Source organism: Mustela putorius, unplaced genomic scaffold (assembly GCF_011764305.1).
Source record: "Mustela putorius furo isolate JIRA1106 unplaced genomic scaffold, ASM1176430v1.1 tig00000275_pilon_pilon_pilon, whole genome shotgun sequence".
Taxonomy (NCBI): Eukaryota; Metazoa; Chordata; class Mammalia; order Carnivora; family Mustelidae; genus Mustela; species Mustela putorius.
In genome coordinates, this window is record NW_025421341.1 from 20432529 (window position 1) to 20450547 (window position 18019).

Here is an 18019-nt window from a genome sequence, read left to right on the forward strand (position 1 = left end):
GCTTTTTTGGAGGTTCTAGCAGAGGAGTGCAGCTCCTTCTACACCCTTGACTGAAGAACGGTCCTCTCTTGCATCTGGGAAGGTCATCCTCTTCGACTGAGCAGGCAGCTTTGGGAAGCAGGAACATGGCGTGGTGAGGGAGGAGGGGATACCTGCCTAGCAAGCCAGATCAGCTGAATCAACCCTGTCGATCAATGAGGTGACAGATGTCATAGCCAGATCACCCTCACATCCCTATTTTTAAAAAAGATTTTTATTTATTTGACACACACACACACACACACACACACACACACACACACCACAAGCAGTGGGAGCAGCAGGCAGAGGGAGAGGGAGAAGCAGACTCCCTGTTGAGCAAGGAGCCCAACACCAGCCTGGATCCCAACACCCTGGGATCACAACTGGAGCCCAAGGCAGACAGATGCTTAATCAACTTAGCTACCCAGGTGCTCCGAGATGGTGTTTTTATTAAACCCTGGGGAAAGTACCTGTGGGTAGAAAGAGCCGCCCAGGCGTTGTGAGGAGCTATTCATTATATACTTTTAAGGTGGGAGGAAGGGTAAAGACAAAGAAGTTTCCAAAAAGGGATTTTTCATATATTAAATGATACATGTTTGCAACCATCCCCCAAGCACCAATATACATCTGTAGGGTTTCAGGACTGAGGGTTTACTAAACAGTAATAAACGACCTTTTCCTAACACTACCTAGCCCTTTCAAGGTCCTGGAAACCTTGCTTCCAAAATTCTTCAGAGACTTATGCTACTCCTAGTCCCCTCCCAATTTCAAAGTGTAAGTAATCAGTCACCTATCACGATCCCAGGCAGCTCTTTCTGGCCATGGGTTCTGGCCCTGTGCTTTAATAAATCAACCTTCTTGCACCAAAGACATCTCAAGAATTCTTTCTTGGACTGGGGTCTGGGTCTCACGTATCCACATTCAAAAACTCCAACCATTTTTTTAAAAATTCATTTATTTATTTATTTGACAGGCAGAGATAACAAGTAGGCAGAGAGGCAGGCAGAGAGAGAGGAGGAAGCAGGCTTCCCCCTGAGCAGAAAGCCCGATGTGCGGCTCGATCCCAAAACCCTGGGATCATGACCTGAGCCGAAGGCAGAGGCTTCAACCCACTGAGCCCACCCAGGTGGGCCACCCCAACCATTTTTTAAACTAGCGAGCCCTTCAGGCATTATGATTGATCACCGCCGCCTCTAGAACATTCCCTAGATTGGACTTCCAAATTAAATCCTTAAGTATTAATGCTTAATATCCTTCCTTCCAAACTGGCGACGCTTCAAACTATTGGGAGATCCTTCGCAGGTGTTGTTCTGTGCCTCGTCCTGTGCACATTGTCCTGTGCACATTCCATTTCCTCTGCAAAGGAAGGAATCGATCCCACTATTGACAGCCTGGAAAACTGTTCTTTCGGCAGTTGGTTCCAATGCCATCGCGTCTGCGAAGCCTTCCTCTATCTTCCCTTTTCGGAAAAAAACAAACAGGCTTTTAGAGAAGATAAGGGACTTTCTGGATTCATACTCATACTCATGGAAATCGAACTCCAGAACTCTGACCCTGGTGTTGGTGATCTCAACACCAGGAAACGGAAACGGTTTCCGTGAAGTCAATTGCTCTAATCTAGTTTTACAGACCCGAGCAACTCACTGTGCACAAACCCCTTACGGGGTTGGGGGTGAGTGTGGCTGGGACACGCAGGGACTACGCATGCTCAGGCGTCCAGTTTCCCCGCCCCTTCCAGGTTCCGTGGGAAGCGGCTCTTTTTACGACGCTCGGGCTCCGACGCTGCCGGACCTCAGTAGCGGCGCTCGGGGTTCCCGCCCGGAAGAGGCGGCCGCGGTACCGGCGCACCCAACATGGCGCGGCCCGGGAATAAGGTAGAGAGAGCGCGGGTTTGGGCCTTGCGGATGCAGGGGATCCGGAGAGGATGGTTCGGGAGCAGGAATCGTGGGATCACGGCGGGCCACCGCTGGGTCCAGAGGGGCGGCCGCGCAGGGACAACCTGAGGATCTGGAGCCCGGATACCTGAATTTGAGCCTCGCCCACTCCCCATTCACTCCGCCTCCTTAGCCCTCCCAACCTCTCACTCCCTCTTCACCTCCTCATCCCCCACTCTCCCCGCTCCCCCTGCCTCCTTCTTACTTTCGTAGTCCACCCTTCTCTTCCATTACTTTCTCCATCTCCTCCGTTTCTTTTGAGCCTGGGTTTTTAGAATGTATAGGAGAATGAAAGTTAGCTTTGGTAGACACCTACCCACAGATTTGTAAAACTTAAGACAGGGACCGTGAGTAAAATACGTTATCTTTTTTTTTTTTTTTTTTTTTTTTAAGATTTTGTTTTTATTTATTTGACAGACAGATCACAGGTGGTCAGAGAGTCAGGGAGAGAGAGACGAGGAAGCAGGCTCCCTGCTAAACAGAGAGCCCGATGCAGGGCTCGATCCTAGGACTCTGGGATCATGGCCTGAGCCTAAGGCAGAGGCTTTAACCCACTGAGCCACCCAGGCGCCCCTAAAATACGTTATCATAAAATGTAAAGTAGCATGTTATTACCCCTATCATAATCTAATATTTCACATTTATCGAAAGCTTACTCTGTGAGGCACTGATCTAAACGCTTTTCCGATTGCATGTAATCTTCACGACAAGCCCATGAGGTGAGAAATATTATTCCCAATTTACAGTTGAGAAAAATGAGGCATAAAGAAAGTGAAATGATTATCCCAAGGTTATCCGGTCCCTAAGAGATGGAATTCAGGTTTGAACCCAGGCTGTCTCGTTTCAGAGCCCTACTGTGTTGCTAGGAACCTGTGACCCTCAGTGTCCCAGATTAATAATACACATTATGATGAATTTTTAAAATGATTTTTTTCAATATAGACAAAAAGTGATGGTTGTCTCTGAATGATCACTAGAGGGAAGTGTGTTCCAGAGAATTATTTGTTCATCCAAACATTGAAAGGCTAGGCCCTTTAGTAGGCATCTGGTATAGTTAAGCAAGATAGATGTTTCAGCAACTGATCCCTAGTCCCCACGACTCCCATTGGGAAATGTTGATTAAAGCAATTATGAACATTTGATGTTACCTTTTTGTTCCTCCTGTCACCTGCTGAAAACATTGCAGCAGCTGTATATGGCTGGTGGACTGGGAGCAAAATTCTAACAGCCTGTATTGTTTCCTTGTGCAAATGAAGAGTTGCTATATCTATGCTGCTCAGTTTCCATTTCCTGGTTTTCTTAATGCTGCGGGATAGGAACTTAAAAGTATCACAGAGACCATTCTTCTGCTTCCAGAAAGAAGTTCTGTATGGTAAAACCCTTTGATGGCCATTTTTTGGTTACTTGATTCCTAGTAAAGGACTTTTATTTCTTTAACTTAGAATTTTCTGGTTTGAAAATAGTTTTCTTTTTTAAAAAAAAAGTTCTCTGGACTAAAAAGACTTAATCTTCTAGCTTAGAGTTTTCTGGTTTACCTTAGAGTTTTCTGGTTAAAACCGTTTTCTGCTATATTAGATAAATGGACGACATATTTTGGGACCCTTACATTTTTTAAGATTCTTATGCTCAGGGCATTGAAACTATGGGGGGTACACCTTATCGTTTGCAAAGGAATTTTGTAGTTTATTATCACCTTTTTTCAAACATACTCTCTTTTCTCCAGAAATCTCTTAGTATTAATGCATTATGTTCTACGCTTTGTAAACTAGGGAAAAACTTGAAGTCTTTCTTTTCCATGTGTTGTCTGAGGTATAACCAAATTTAGAAATCATCTGTAACTTCTCTCATAGGAATGCATCCAGATTTTCCACCCCCCCTTTTTTTATTAGATAGGCTCCATACCTAGCATAGAGCCCAATGTGGGGCATGAACTCATGAGGCTGAGATCAACTAAGAGTTGAACGCTTAACTGACTGAGCCACCCAGGCATCCCAGATTTTTCAAACACTTCTAGAGTCAGGAGATCATTGCTTCAGAAGACCGTGGTTCTTCTATTGATCACTTTTTAAAAAATATATATATATTTTTAAACATTTTATTTATTTATTTGACAGACAGAGATCACAAGTAGGCAGAGAGGCAGGCAGAGAGAGAGGAGGGGGAGCAGGCTCCCCACTGAGCAGAGAGCCCGATGCGGGACTCGATCCCAGGACCCTGGGACCATGACCTGAGCCGAAGACAGAGGCTTAACCCACTGAGCCACCCAGGTGCCCCTTAAAAAAATATTTTATTTATTTATTTGACAGAGTGAGAGATCACAAGCAGACAGAGAGTCAGGCAGAGAGAGAGGAGGAAGCAGGCTCCCCACTGAGCAGAGAGCCTGACACGGGGCTGGATCCCACGACCCTGGGATCATGACCTGAGCGGAAGGCAGAGGCTTTAACCCACTGAGCCACCCAGGTGCCCCTATTGATCACTTCTTAATGTTATTTTTCTCCTTTGTATGGAGTCATAACAGTCTTCCTGTAACTTCCATCTGTTGATCCATTCCATCTCTCTCTCTCTGACCAGTCCTTTTCTAACACAGCTGCCAAGTATTTGGGAGGAACTATCATGTAACCCTAAATCTTCTCACTTGGCTCAAATATCTAGTTTTTTTCAAATTGTTCCTCACATACCCTGTTCTGTAGATCCTTCTCTAACCTGCGTATCTCATGTCCTGTTGTAATTAATCTTCATAAGATGTGCTCAGAATTGCTCACGGTTTGTCACCTGTGGTCTGATTAGTACAAAGCACAGGTGAGACTCCCTGTCAAAGAACATTAACTCTGGAAAAAACCGTGGATCACATCTAGTCCAACAACTGCTTCCTGCCTGGAATTAACAGCGAAGTTAAGTGACAGTCAGCCAGGGACTCAAGGCTAATTGGTAATAAAGGTGGGATTGGATCTCAGATCTCCAGGTTGCTAATCTACTCTTGGTTTTCCTTCCTTGAATTCAATACACTGTTGATACAACCTAAAAACATGAAATAGGTGTGGGGAATGTAGTGCTGTAGCCGTCATGTTGGTGACTCACGTTATAATCCACACTGAAATCGTGGGTTGCCATTTGTTCAGGTCTCCAACTCATATTCATTTGAATTCTGGATGCCAAATGTAAAATTTTGCATGTAACTATTTTATTTTAGTTTGTTTTCCTATTCCCTTAGTCCCGATGTATGCAATTGCTGTCTATTGATGAGGCGTCTCTGTGGTTCCCTTACCTGTAAGTCCCCATATTCCCATGTTTGAATCCTGTTCTTCTTTAAGGCTTACACAAAGATCACATACATCCAGAAGGCTTTCCTGCCTCCTTACCCCTCCTTTATCTACTCTACCATCCCCTCCACCAGTCTTGGGTAGATGCCCCTCCTGTTTACTCTCTCAGTGCCCACCGCATGCATCTGTCACGGAATATTCTGCCATTATTATTTGTTTGTGTGTCTTTGTCCTCTACTAGGATAGATTTGGTGTCGTAGTCTTCATTTTAGACCCCAGTTTACGAACTGATTCAAATTGATGGGGTATAGCATTTCAGTATGTATAGGTTGTAGCCGTCACCTTTTGCCTCAAAAATGCTTCTTCATAACAGGCTACCCCCAAATCAGAGGCTTAGGAAAAAAGCATCTATTCTCATGCTTATGGCTCTGCATGTCAACTACAGTCTGATGTATTTTGGGGTCTGCTGCACTGGACTTAGCTCTGGTCTGTGGGTTGTTTTTAGGTTTGCTCCCTCTGGGTTTACTCCTGGGCTCAGGCTGAGCAACAGCAGCATCCTGGAGCATCCTGGCTTTCTATTTTTCAAAAAATATTAGGACTATTTAAAGTTTCACTGTCATAAACATTTATATGTCTTACATACATTCTTTAAGTAGAACAGTCTCCCTCCCTCTGTCCTGTAGTCCCTAAGTCTCCTAGAGTACAGACAGGTTCTTTGAGTGAAATAAGCAAAGGCCATACCTGTTTTTCTTTTCTTTTTATTTTTAATGACCATTATTAACATTTTCTCACTCTCTGACATTGTTTCTAGGCAGCTGTTGTACTGTGTATGGATGTGGGCTCCGCCATGAGTAACTCCCTTCCTGGCGAAGAGTCCCCATTTGAACTAGCAAGGAAGGTGATGACCATGTTTGTGCAGCGACAGGTAAGTTTTGAGCTTATAACTCTTGTTTTAACTGCTTGTTGTCTCCACTTAGTAACACAAGATACCAGCCTGCCTAGGATGTCCAGCCTCAGTACTTTTGGTACTTTATATTTTTTCAATTTTTTTTTTTTTAGAGAAAGGACATGAGCCAGGGAGGGGCAGCGGGAGGAGAGGAAGAATCCCAAGCCGACTCCATGCTGAGCACAGGGCCCAGCACGGGGATCCCGAGATCATGACCTGGAGTGAAATCAAGAGTCTGATGCTTAACTAACTAAGCAACCCAGGCACCCCCAACCTCAGTGTCTTGGGAATCTGAGTTTTTTTTAACATATACTTATGTACAAGTCCAACTACCACTAGAGCCTGACATTTTTTCTTCCTTTGTTTTGGCCCCTCCATTAGATATTATAGTTTTTTATCAGAAACAAGGCAAAATAAAAATGTTTACAAATAGTCTCTAGAGCCAGGCGGCCTGGGTTTGCTCCGTCATGACGTTTACTAACCTCGTGATTTTAATTAAGTACTTCAGCTACTTTGTGCCTATTCCAAGTAACCTTTTGCTGATAACGCATTATCCCAAAACTTAATGTCTTAAATTACTTTTTTTTTTTTTTTTTTAAATTATCTCTCCTGGTTTTAAGGGATGGCTGGATGGCTCAGTTTGGCTTCTTGCGGTCGCTTATGCAAGGGCATTCAGATGTTGGCTGGGCTGAATCACTTGAAGGCTAAACTGAGCTGGACTCCTAAGGTGGCTGGCTCACCCTCATGGCTAGAAGTTAAATCTTCTGTTGGCTCTGAGCTCAGCTGGGGCTGTCCATCAGAACCCTTGCATGTGGTCTTTCCATGTAGTTTGGGATTCCTACAGGGTGGCAGCTGGTTCTAAGAAGGAAGTTTCTAAGAGTGGTTATTCCAAGAGACCTGCCTGTATGGCTTTTTATGACCTAGCTTTAGAAATCCAAGGAGGTCATTTCTGCTGTTAGCAGCCAAGCAAGTCACTTAGACTAGTTCACATTCAGGGGGGTCAGGAATGGGATGAATAAGACTCCCCTGTTGATTTCTGTCCCTTCTTGGTATGACTGCTACTTTTCCTAAAGCCATGAAGTTCTGCCTTATTCAGTGGCAGCTCCTACTCCTCCTGGACACCTCCATTGTTTCTTCTGGGTGCTGCCCTTTTCACTAGGCACTATGACATCCCACCTGTCACCCTTGATTTTAACAAATTTTGATGACCTGGAGTCCTCGATGTGTCAAGAAGAGAATGCCTCTAACCCCATTCCTAGTTTTAGTAATTTGTGTTATTTGCATTTAAGTAATGGTCCTATATCTCAATGTATAGATTTTTTTTAATTTGTTTTTTATTTTATTTATTTATTATTACTATTTTTTAAGTAGGCTCCTTGCCCAGTGTGGTGTTTGAACTCACAACCTTGGGATGGAGACTTGCATGCTCTACCAACCGAGCTAACCAGGCGCCCCTAGATTTTTTTTTTTTTTTTTTAAGAGAAGCCATTCTTGCACTTTTTCTTCTCGGCTCTGCCTCTTCCTTGGGAGTCTGAATCTGGAAGACTGGGTAACAGCACTTGGTGCCTGTCTCCTGCTGCATTCAAAATTTCCTTCCCTTTCCTGGCTGAGATTTTGTTGTTGAGCAAGATTACCTTGCTTTAGGATGAAGTCTTGTCCAGGACAGAGGTAGAATTCTAGTTGGGCTGCCCCATTGCTGGACATGTTTGAACCTCAATAACTAGGATTTTTTTTCTGCCTGGTGCAACTAGGAATTGTATCTGGAATTATTAGCATGCTGGGTACTTTAAGAGACCAAACAATAATAAAGAAGGATAGGATTCCATCCTCTTCCCAGGCAGCATTCTTCCCACTGATGGAAAAGTCTTGGGTTAGGTAGGTGGGAACAGGACTGCCTTTTGGGTCAGATATTGTTTTTTATTTTTACATTTTCTTATTAACTGTTTCAGGGCACTTGGGTAGCTCAGTTGGTTAAGGGTCTGCCTTTGTCTCAGGTCATGATCCCAGGATCCTGGGATTTAGTCCCAAGTCAGGTTCCCTGCTTCTCCCTCTCGTCCCCACTCCTTCTCTTTTGCTATCTCTTTCACTATCTTTGTTTCTCTTTCGCTCAAATATATAAATATTTAAAATAAAAATAATTAAAAAGAAGAAATGATTCATAAAAGAGGCAAATACAGAGAATAATATAATGAAAGCTATTTTCCCATTATCTAGCACTATACACTACTTAAGTTCTGCCACATTTGATTGATTTCTTTTTCTTTTTTTCTTAAAAATAGTTACAAATAGGGGCCCCTGATTGGCTCAGTCATTAAAGCTTCTCAGCTTGGGTCATGATTCTGGGGTGCTAGGATGAAGCTCTGTGTTGGTCTCCCTGCTCAGCAGGGAGTCTGCTTCTTCCTCTGCCCTCTCCCTGCTCATATGTACCCTCTCTCTCAAATAATTAAGTAAAATCTTAAACACACACACACACACAGAATAATTACAGATAAACTTGAAGCGCTCTGTATATCCCTTCCCAGTTCTCTCCTTTCCTCTTTTCCTCAGAATTTGCAGTAATTACTATGCATGTTTTATACTTTTGGATGTTAAGCATATTCATAAATAATATTTAGTATCATATGAAACTCTCAAAAATGTGTGTAATGTTTTTATATAATTCGGCAACTTATTTTTTCTCAACCTTATGTTTTTAAGATTTACTCATCCTGATAAGCATGCACAAATTTATTCATTTTTTCATTGAGGTGTAATATTTTGTTCTATAAGTATTCTGTAGTGTGTTTTTGCATTCTGTGGATGGGTAGTTAGTTTGTTTCCACTTCTCTCCTGTTATGAACAGTGTCCAAGTGAACTCTCTTGAAGTGTACTCTCTTCTCCAGTACATATGCAAGAATTTCTCTATGGTATATATACCTGTGAGTGAAATTGCTGGGATACAGGACATGAACCAGCAGTTATTTTTCTAATCCTCTGGAAAATTGAAACCTTGAGTCATCATTCCAGAAGGATAGATTAAAATAATTTCAAATTATCCATAATTTATTTTCATTGAGAATTGAAGTCTGATTTGGCTGGACGACACCAAGAGCAGTTACCAGTCTCTACTCCCCTATGTCCAAATTCTGTTGAAATGAATGATAAGATCTATACTCAGTGAAAGTCTTCTTAGAGGCTAGGAATTGTCTATCATCATCCCGTGGACCATCTGGCCTAGTGTTCTGTTGTTGACAGTGACCCCAGGAACATGCCATAGGTATGGTTGTCTTACTCCCTGAAGGTTAGGTATCCAATGGCTTCCAGGTGGTACTCAATGATTCTTAACCTTTTAACTTTCTTCTCTAGGTGTTTGCTGAGAGCAGGGATGAAATTGCTTTAGTCCTTTTTGGTACAGATGGCACCGAGAATGCCCTTGCTGGTAAGGATCAGTATCAGAACATCACAGTGCACAGACACCTGATGCTACCAGATTTTGACTTGCTGGAGGACATTGAAAGAAAAATCCAACCAGGTTCCCAACAAGCTGACTGTATCCTTTTTCAACCAGAGAAGACTCCTACGAAATTTCCTTTATACTGGGGAATCATAATCTAGTTATGAATCATAATCTAGTTATGGTGAGGCTCCCTAGAATCTCAGCCCAAGAATATGGATGTTTTTGGCTCTAGGAACATGGAGGTGGTGTATGTTAGGATTTAATGTGAAATTAATCAGTTTGGATTTGGCCCTCCAGTCACTTACCCTTTCGCTCTGTTAGTGATATTGGGGACTTGGGAAGTACCATAAGGGAAAGATACCTGTGGGTATATTTGTCTATTGATATGTGCAGAGGGATTGTTGGTAGAGATGGTTAGAGATGTTAGGATGCAGAGAAGATAATAGTAGAATAAAGCAGTAGTGTTCTCAGTGCTTTCCTAGACAGAGGGTATTTTTGTTGCAAAAGTCATCTAAATATATATTTAGATAAATGATATCTAAACCGAGATTTGCAATTTCTTCCACAGATGCTATGATTTTAAGGGCTTACTCTTACTTTTGTAAACAGTAATGGTATCCCTGGTCACTGGGAGGTGTTCCTGTGCTGAGTGACTTGCAAATGCTAAATTATACCTCACTTCATCTTTAAGAGTAGACTGTAATCAGCACAAATGAATTTAGAGATAGTAAAATGGCTTCATAATTTTTGTCTCCATAATTGGGAATATGGTAGATTACCTTCCAGATAAACTTTGGAAGAAGGGCAATTTGGCAAGTACTTTTAAATCATCACAGAGTCAGCCCAGAGTCCACAGTTTCAAGCCCTGTTGACCTCACTGGAAAGAAGTAAAGAAGTTGCGTGTTCTTGGGATAAAGGGACTCTTTAGTGGTATCTTCTGCCCTTAACTAGCCAAGTCCTGGATGCACTCATTGTGTGCATGGATGTGATTCAACAAGAAACTGTGTAAGTGTCTCAATTGAAGAGAGGTGGAAATGAGCTTCTCGGCTAAAATTACATGTTGATGTATTCTGTGTGTTGTGTGATTTCATTGTAATTGAGCTGCATGTTTGTGTGGCTAAGGAAACATTTGATAGAATTCAGTGGTCCAGTTCGCCCTTTATTTTTTAAGTTTAAAAAGAGGAAGGGCTATAGTTGATGAGAATGTCTCTGGGAGAAATAAATGTTTGGCTTGTTTCAAGTTCCTTTCTTATTTGACTTAAGTTAATTACCAGGAACGTAAAAAAAAAGTTAGATGGTATTGTTCCTAATCTTGCTGAATTAAATGCATGAAACTAATATAACACCATATGTTAACTAACTGGAATTAAAATAAAAACTTAAAAAAATTTTTTAAAGTTGTAGTATTAAAACAATTAAATTTTTTTAAATTAAAATTTTTTAAATTAAAAAAAAAATTTAATTCATTACTTGTTTAATTGCTGTGCCTTTAAAATGTGGGTCTTTGAATATATACACACCCACCCATCCCTTGACTGTTAGGAAGAACATTTGCACAAAATCTGGGGCCTAGATTTGTATTATCATTTCTCAATCTCTTTACATTTTGTATAAAGTCCTGCCCCTGGCCCTGTGAGTGGAATCTGACCAGGGTATTTGGAAAGTGAACCCTTGCAAGGCTGATGTAGTTCCTGGGAGAATTCCTTGTTTACATTTTGGCTAAGTGGAGGCTGGAAAAGGGATCCTTTCTAATCACAATGACCACATCATTAACTGAAGTTAGAGTTCGTAAATCAGGGATTTAATATTTCCATATTGCTCAAAAATTTTGATTATATGTTTCGTAGGTTGTAGTTACTTGATTATATGTTAGTAGGATCTTAATTGAGCATCAATGATACGTGGGATTCTAGAATGTAATCACATTTGTTAACTATCTAGATTAGTTTCTTAACCTCTTTCTGCTCGTTGACCAAGTATATTTGAGTTTGTGGGTAGAAATTCAAGAGAATGATTTCTTATTGTAATAACTCTCTCTTTTAGAGGAAAGAAGTTTGAGAAGAGGCATATTGAAGTGTTCACTGACCTCAGCAGCCCATTCAGCAAAGATCAGCTGGACGTTATAATCCATAACTTGAAGAAATTTGGCATCTCCCTGCAGTTCTTGTAAGACCATGAGAATAATGTCTGAAGACCAGTCCTGCACTCCCATAACACAGGGAGTGGGGCCCCTTTCTAGAGTGCTTGGTTCCCAGGAGTCTCTCTGTGCTTAGAGTCGAAATATGTCAGATGACTGACTTCAGCAAACGTTCACGAGAGTTCCCGCTGTTCCAGGAACCCTTGAGTTTTAGTGATGAAGGGATGAAAGTCACAATGAAATGGGAATTTAGCTCACTAGCAGATTGTTTATTGGCTCTTCTTAGACTCAAAGAACTGAGGAAACTTTTGAGGATAGTCAGTTTATCCCCTGCCTATGTAGAGGACTTTACCCAAACAATTCCCAGATTGGTGATTTCTTTTGCTCAATAGCTCTAGAGTACTCTATTTTGCAGGCAGGAACTGTTTTTTGTTTTTTTGTTTTTTAAGATTTTTTACTTATTTGTCAGAGAGAGAGAGAGAGATAGCATGCAAGCACAGGCAGACAGAGTGGCAGGCAGAGTCAGAGGGAGAAGCAGGCTCCCTGCGGAGCAAGGAGCCCGATGTGGGACTCGATCCCAGGATGCTGGGATCATGACCTGAGCCGAAGGCAGCTGCTTAACCAACTGAGCCACCCAGGCGTCCCCAGGCAGGAGCTGTTTTTAGGGTAGAGACACATTTCAACACGAGAATCATTTTAAACACATAGAATGTTTATCTCTAAGTCTTTTTCAAATCTAAAGGATATGCACATGTATGTAAAATGTAATTTGCTTTTGTGTATTTAGAAATGGGGTATGCAGATTCCAGGGAAAAATGTTCAAAGAAGGGGTGCCTGTGTGGCTCAGTCAGTTAAGCCTCTGACTCTTGATTTCGGCTCAGATCACGATCTCAGTGTGGTGAGGTTTAGCCCTGCAGTGGACTCTGTGCTGAGCCTGGAGCCTGCTTAAGATTCTCTCCATCCCTCAGCCCCTCCCCCCACATCCATTCAGCGCTAGCACACACTTTCTCTCTCTCTTAAAAAAAAAAAAACAGGGGCGCCTGGGTGGCTCAGTGGGTTAAGCCGCTGCCTTCGGCTCAGGTCATGATCTCAGGGTCCTGGGATCGAGTCCCGCATCGGGCTCTCTGCTCAGTAGGGAGCCTGCTTTCCTCTCTCTCTCTGCCTGCCTCTCCATCTACTTGTGATTTCTCTCTGTCAAATAAATAAATAAAATCTTTAAAAAAAAAAAACAAACAAACAAAAAAAAAAAAACAAAAAGTTCACAAAATATTTCACCATTTATTGCAAGACAGAAACTCTCCTTGCCCAATAACTTGAATGCCCCGCCCCATCCCAGGCATTTACTTTATCTTCTGTCCCTAACAAGAAAGTTGTTTTTTTTTTTTTTTACCACAGTGATCATTCCTGCTGCATTTGAAACTTGTCTTATCTTGTCCTATTTTTGGTGAAAGCAGAGTGATGGTATAGGATGTTGACTTATTAGTCTTCTGGGGACACTCATTTTCCAGATCGAGAGCTATACCGGGAAGCCTCCAGCTTAGAACGGTAAGCCTTTGGCTTCTTTGAAAGGCCTGCCGTGGGGAATTAAGAACCTCTCTTGCATGTATGTATCTCTTAAGACTGCAGAGGGGCATCTTTTTTCTGTAGAACTGTAGAAAAATAGTTCAGAGTAACCCATCAAACTGATACTTGTTAAGATAGTACTTCAGAGAAATTAAGTGCTTTTTAAGTGACACTTCTCTTCGTATTGAGTTGAGGTTTTCACAGTACTTCAAAAGCCCTGCCTGGCTCCTCTTCCCTGTTCATAATTTCAGGATGCCTTTACATGGTTGAAGCCTACTGCACTTCTGTCAAAGTCATTGGAAAGGGCTTTTTTGCCTGAGTGATACTGTAAAGTGTGTCGAAGAAGGAGTATAGCCTTGTCGTCTATCTCCGCTTAGGTGACAGGTTGCATTTTTTTCCTTGGGCATTACGCTCTATTCCTATGCTATAAATCTCCAGCACAACAAAATGAAGTTTCTGGTTTTATTGTTTGATGTAACCCAGATATGACTGCTTGTTCCAGTTGGAACAGGCCCAAGCAGCACTGAGTTCTGAGCAGGCTCATCTCATTCCTTGGACCTTGTTTTAGTTTCTTCTGTTGGCTGTTGTGAAAGTGTCAATGTGGTCAAAAGCAGAGTAGAAAGAAATGTTACTGTAACTTCTTTTTGTTGGAGAACTTCCCGACTCTCGATTTTCATCTCATTCCCCTCTTTGTTCAGGTTACGGTGGTAGAAACAGCAGTGGCCTGGTACAGGACCTGTGTGCCATACACCGCTTCCTGGAGGCTCTTTATCCAGTAGGTCTCACAGGACATCTGTGCCTGTCATGCGGAGTGCATGTAGAAAACATTTAAACAGGGAGCATTATTTTAATTATAGCAAATCAAATAGTAAAGAAACTACCTTAAAAATAACCATCCACGGGGCGCCTGGGTGGCTCAGTGGGTTAAGCCGCTGCCTTCGGCTCAGGTCATGATCTCAGGGTCCTGGGATCGAGGCCCGCATCGGGCTCTCTGCTCAGCAGGGAGCCTGCTTCCCTCTCTTTCTCTCTCTGCCTGCCTCTCCATCTACTTGTGATTTCTCTCTGTCAAATAAATAAATAAAAAATCTTTAAAAAAAATAAAATAAAATAACCATCCACATGGGCGTGACCAGTAGGTGACGCTGAGTGAACTGAAAAGTCTGTTCTTTGGGTTTCAGGGGGAGTGAAGTGATACGCTGCCTTGGAAAGAACTTTATCGTTTGATCAGGGGACAGTCTTTGCTGTGTCACTCACTGGCTGTGTGGCTTGGCCAGCTTGCTTCGCCTCTGTAGCTTCAGTTGCTTTTTAGGACGTGGAGATAGAAATCTCTGTCCACTTAGAAGGATTAAATGAGGTTGTTTACATGAAAGCATTTAGAAAGTGCCATATACAGTATTACCATAAAATTTGTTTGGTTGGTTGATTTTTCATTTTGTATATTGATTATTGAATCTCTGTGACTGGTAGTCACAATCTAGTTTTAGTCTCATTTCAAACAACTGGAGTGTGGAACACAAGAACAAAATTGGTTTTCCCTATTTCCAGCAATTAAGTGATGTCTATATGGGAATGCTAGATCTACAGTAATAAAGGTAACATGTATTTAAGTATTTTGTACACATTCTATCATTTAATTCTTCATAATCACATCAAGGGATCATTAAAGGCTATTTTATTTTATTTTTTATTATTCTTTTTGGCTGCCTAGACTAGTGCCCACCTTTTTCTAGGAAGCAGTTCTTCCTACACTTTAACCTCATGACTCAGCTGAGAGCCAACATCTTCTTAGTCCCCAGGCTACCACTTCTACCTGGCTTATCTGAATTTATGACTGATGCTAGAGCATTAGATACTCAGTCCACTCCTCTTTGGTAGTAGAGCTGGACAGTGTGTGCTCAAAGGCATTCAGAGACGATGTGGAGGAAGCCATTCAGAGAGTGAAGCCAGCATGAAGGCACATGGAGACAACATGGAGACAGTGAGAGGGTCAGGTAGTCCTTAACGTGGTTGAGACTGGATCCAGTCCTCCTAAGGCATGTGCAACCCTGCACTTCCAATTATTTGGTTATGTAAACCAACGAATTCCCCCCCTTCAGCAAACCAAAAAGGCCTCAGTCACTTGAAACTAATAGAATATTGACTAAGTTCGGTAAGTGCCATCTGACAGATGAGAAATTTAAAGCTCTGATGACCGACATGCCCGTTTTGTCATAGCTAGTGATCCACAGTCACAGGATTAGAGCCCAGCTTATTTCTTGACTTCAAAGCTTGTCTTCTTAACTACTGCTGATTTTTTCCTGATAGTTTGCCTTTCCCCGTTGGCAAGGAGGATGGAACTGGGGACAGGGGAGATGGGAACGCACGCTCAGACCACCATGGACCCTCCTTTCCTCTAAAAGGAATTACTGAGCAGCAAAAAGAAGGTGTTCGGATGGTGAAAAAGGTGATGATGTCTTTAGAAGGTGAAGATGGGCTAGATGAAATTTATTCCTTCAGGTAAGAAGTGAAAACATTGATTGCAACTTTCAATAGTGACCATGTAAATTTCTCTTTTGATCGGGGCTCCCTAATTAGCTACTCTTGAATTAGCTGCCATTATTCAATAAATGTTCTGACTTTTATTGAAGAAACAGTGCACCAACCCCCTATCCCCTTTTCTGTTTGTGTGGTCAGAACAAGACTTCTGGTTTATTTCCAGGACAGTGTGTTTGAAGTTTGGAAATGTATAGATACCACAAAAGATTTAACAAATCAAAATGTAAAAGATGAGATAGTAGATTTCTTCTTTATGCCAAGTTTGGGGCACAGTTCGTGGGCCCTTTTTATTCACCTGAAAAATACATTCCTAATTCTGAAAAGTGGTTTCAGATCTGAAATGGTATCCTCTTAATCTCTGATTTAGGTTTTAAGAGATGGCATACTTAACTGTAATAGACTTTTTTTCTTTAAAAGACTTTAAAAAAAATTTTTGGTCAAAAAATAGTTTGTTCAGACAAAACAAAACAAAACATCCAAAATATAATGAATTTATAATCTATATCTTTTATGTGGGTTTTGTAAAGGCAAAACAATTTTAAAAATGTGAAATCCTTGAAGTACTGATTAACAGTAAAACAAACTGCCTTTGCAACCTTTCAGTTAGAGACAATGGGAGAGACTGTGTTAGTCTCCATGTTAGTATTCTTGGTTGGAATCGGACATGGATTTATTCTGAGCAAAGAACCCAAGAAGGTTTGAGGAGCCTGACTTGGGAAAAGTAGCAGTAGAACACTGTATAGTATGGCTTGTGGAATTTCATGTTCTGCAGGAGAGTACTCCTTAATTCCTGTTCATCAATCAACACACAAAATACAGGCATTTTGAGCAAAGTTCTAAATTGAAATAAAAGTTCAGCAATTGAGATATTTTTGAGTAGTTAGGTGATACATACCCCAATTTTTTTCTCAGCTATGATTTTGAAATTTTTATATTTTTAATATATTACAAGAAATACAAACAGTAATCCTGATTTTCTAAATACATACACCCTTGAAAGACTGTGGGTAATGGGAATTTTAGAAATTGAATTGTAGTTTCCATAGGGGTTGGAAAAGGAATCAGGAAGGAATCCTGTAAAGTGACGTTTCTTATCATAATACGTGTTCTTACTGTACTGTGCGCAGATATGCGCTTCTAACTTCTTTATTTCAAATTTGGACATGGCTTGCTCTGATATCAGACTATAGGTCTTAACCTAAGAAATTCACCATGATGTGATAAATAAAAATTGTAGGCCTAAACAAATTAATGTTTAAAAAGTTCATTTTCCTGTATCATAGCCGGGAGGGAAATTACCATGTGTTGTCCTCATGTCCTCACAATTTGAAGATACTTTGATTTGATACAACAGCCATTATCCACTGTGGCTACTTAAATTTGAATACATTAAAATTAAATAAAATTAAAAATTTAGTTGCTTGGTCACTCTAGCCACATTTCATGTACTCAGCAGCCTTTTGGACAGGCATGGTTAGAAATAGAACATTTTTATCATTGCAGAAAGTTGTACTGGACAGCCCTGGGCCAGACTTGTCCTCATCCAGACTTCGCTTGAGGAGATTCAGGTCTACTGCAGAAATGATCCACTTGTTCTCAGATGTTATGTATTAGATGCTAATTTTTAGAAATTCTCTTGGAGCTGAATTCAAAACTTACAGTGGTTTTACATGTGACTCAAACTAAGTAATGTCCTATGGATATGTTAGATCTGTTTCAGACCCCTTCATTCCTCAACAGTCCAAAGCCAAGAAATATCATTAACTTTGTTTATTTGTTTGTTTATTATCATAGACTAGAAGTAGGGTGCCTGGTAGAATATCTACTGTTTGTTATGGATTATTTCTGAAAATTGGAGTCTTTTGAAACCTCTTTGTCCTTAACTCTGAATAACGTCAGATAATTCTCTACCTTTTTGTAGATTTGTTTTGCATTTGCGCCAAGGGAATTGATCTTGGTCTGGATTACCGCCCCCCCCCCTTTTTTTAAGGTTTTATTTATTTATTTGTGAGAAAGACAGAGGGAGAGAGAGTACAAGCAGGGAGAGTGGCAGGCAGGGGGAGAAGCAGGCTTCCCAGTGAGCAGGGAGCTGGACGTGGGGCTCAATCCTAGGACCCTGGGATGATAACATGAGCTGAAGGCAGATGCTTAACTGACTGGGCCACCCAGGCGTCCCTGGATTATATG

At 41.4% G+C, this 18019-nt stretch overlaps 1 protein-coding gene across 1 annotated transcript in view; it reads left to right on the forward strand.

Annotated features, from left to right (window-relative positions):
* Positions 1–1746: 1746 nt before the first annotated feature.
* Positions 1747–18019, forward strand: part of XRCC5 (X-ray repair cross complementing 5) — a 90953-nt gene continuing 74680 nt past the window's right edge. The window contains exons 1-6 of the mRNA XM_004762709.3: positions 1747–1895; positions 6027–6140; positions 9507–9690; positions 10554–10602; positions 11641–11763; positions 15602–15793. Coding sequence (XP_004762766.1) covers positions 1875–1895; positions 6027–6140; positions 9507–9690; positions 10554–10602; positions 11641–11763; positions 15602–15793 — 683 coding nt within the window. The 5' untranslated portion in view covers positions 1747–1874. The remainder of the gene's footprint in view (positions 1896–6026; positions 6141–9506; positions 9691–10553; positions 10603–11640; positions 11764–15601; positions 15794–18019) is intronic.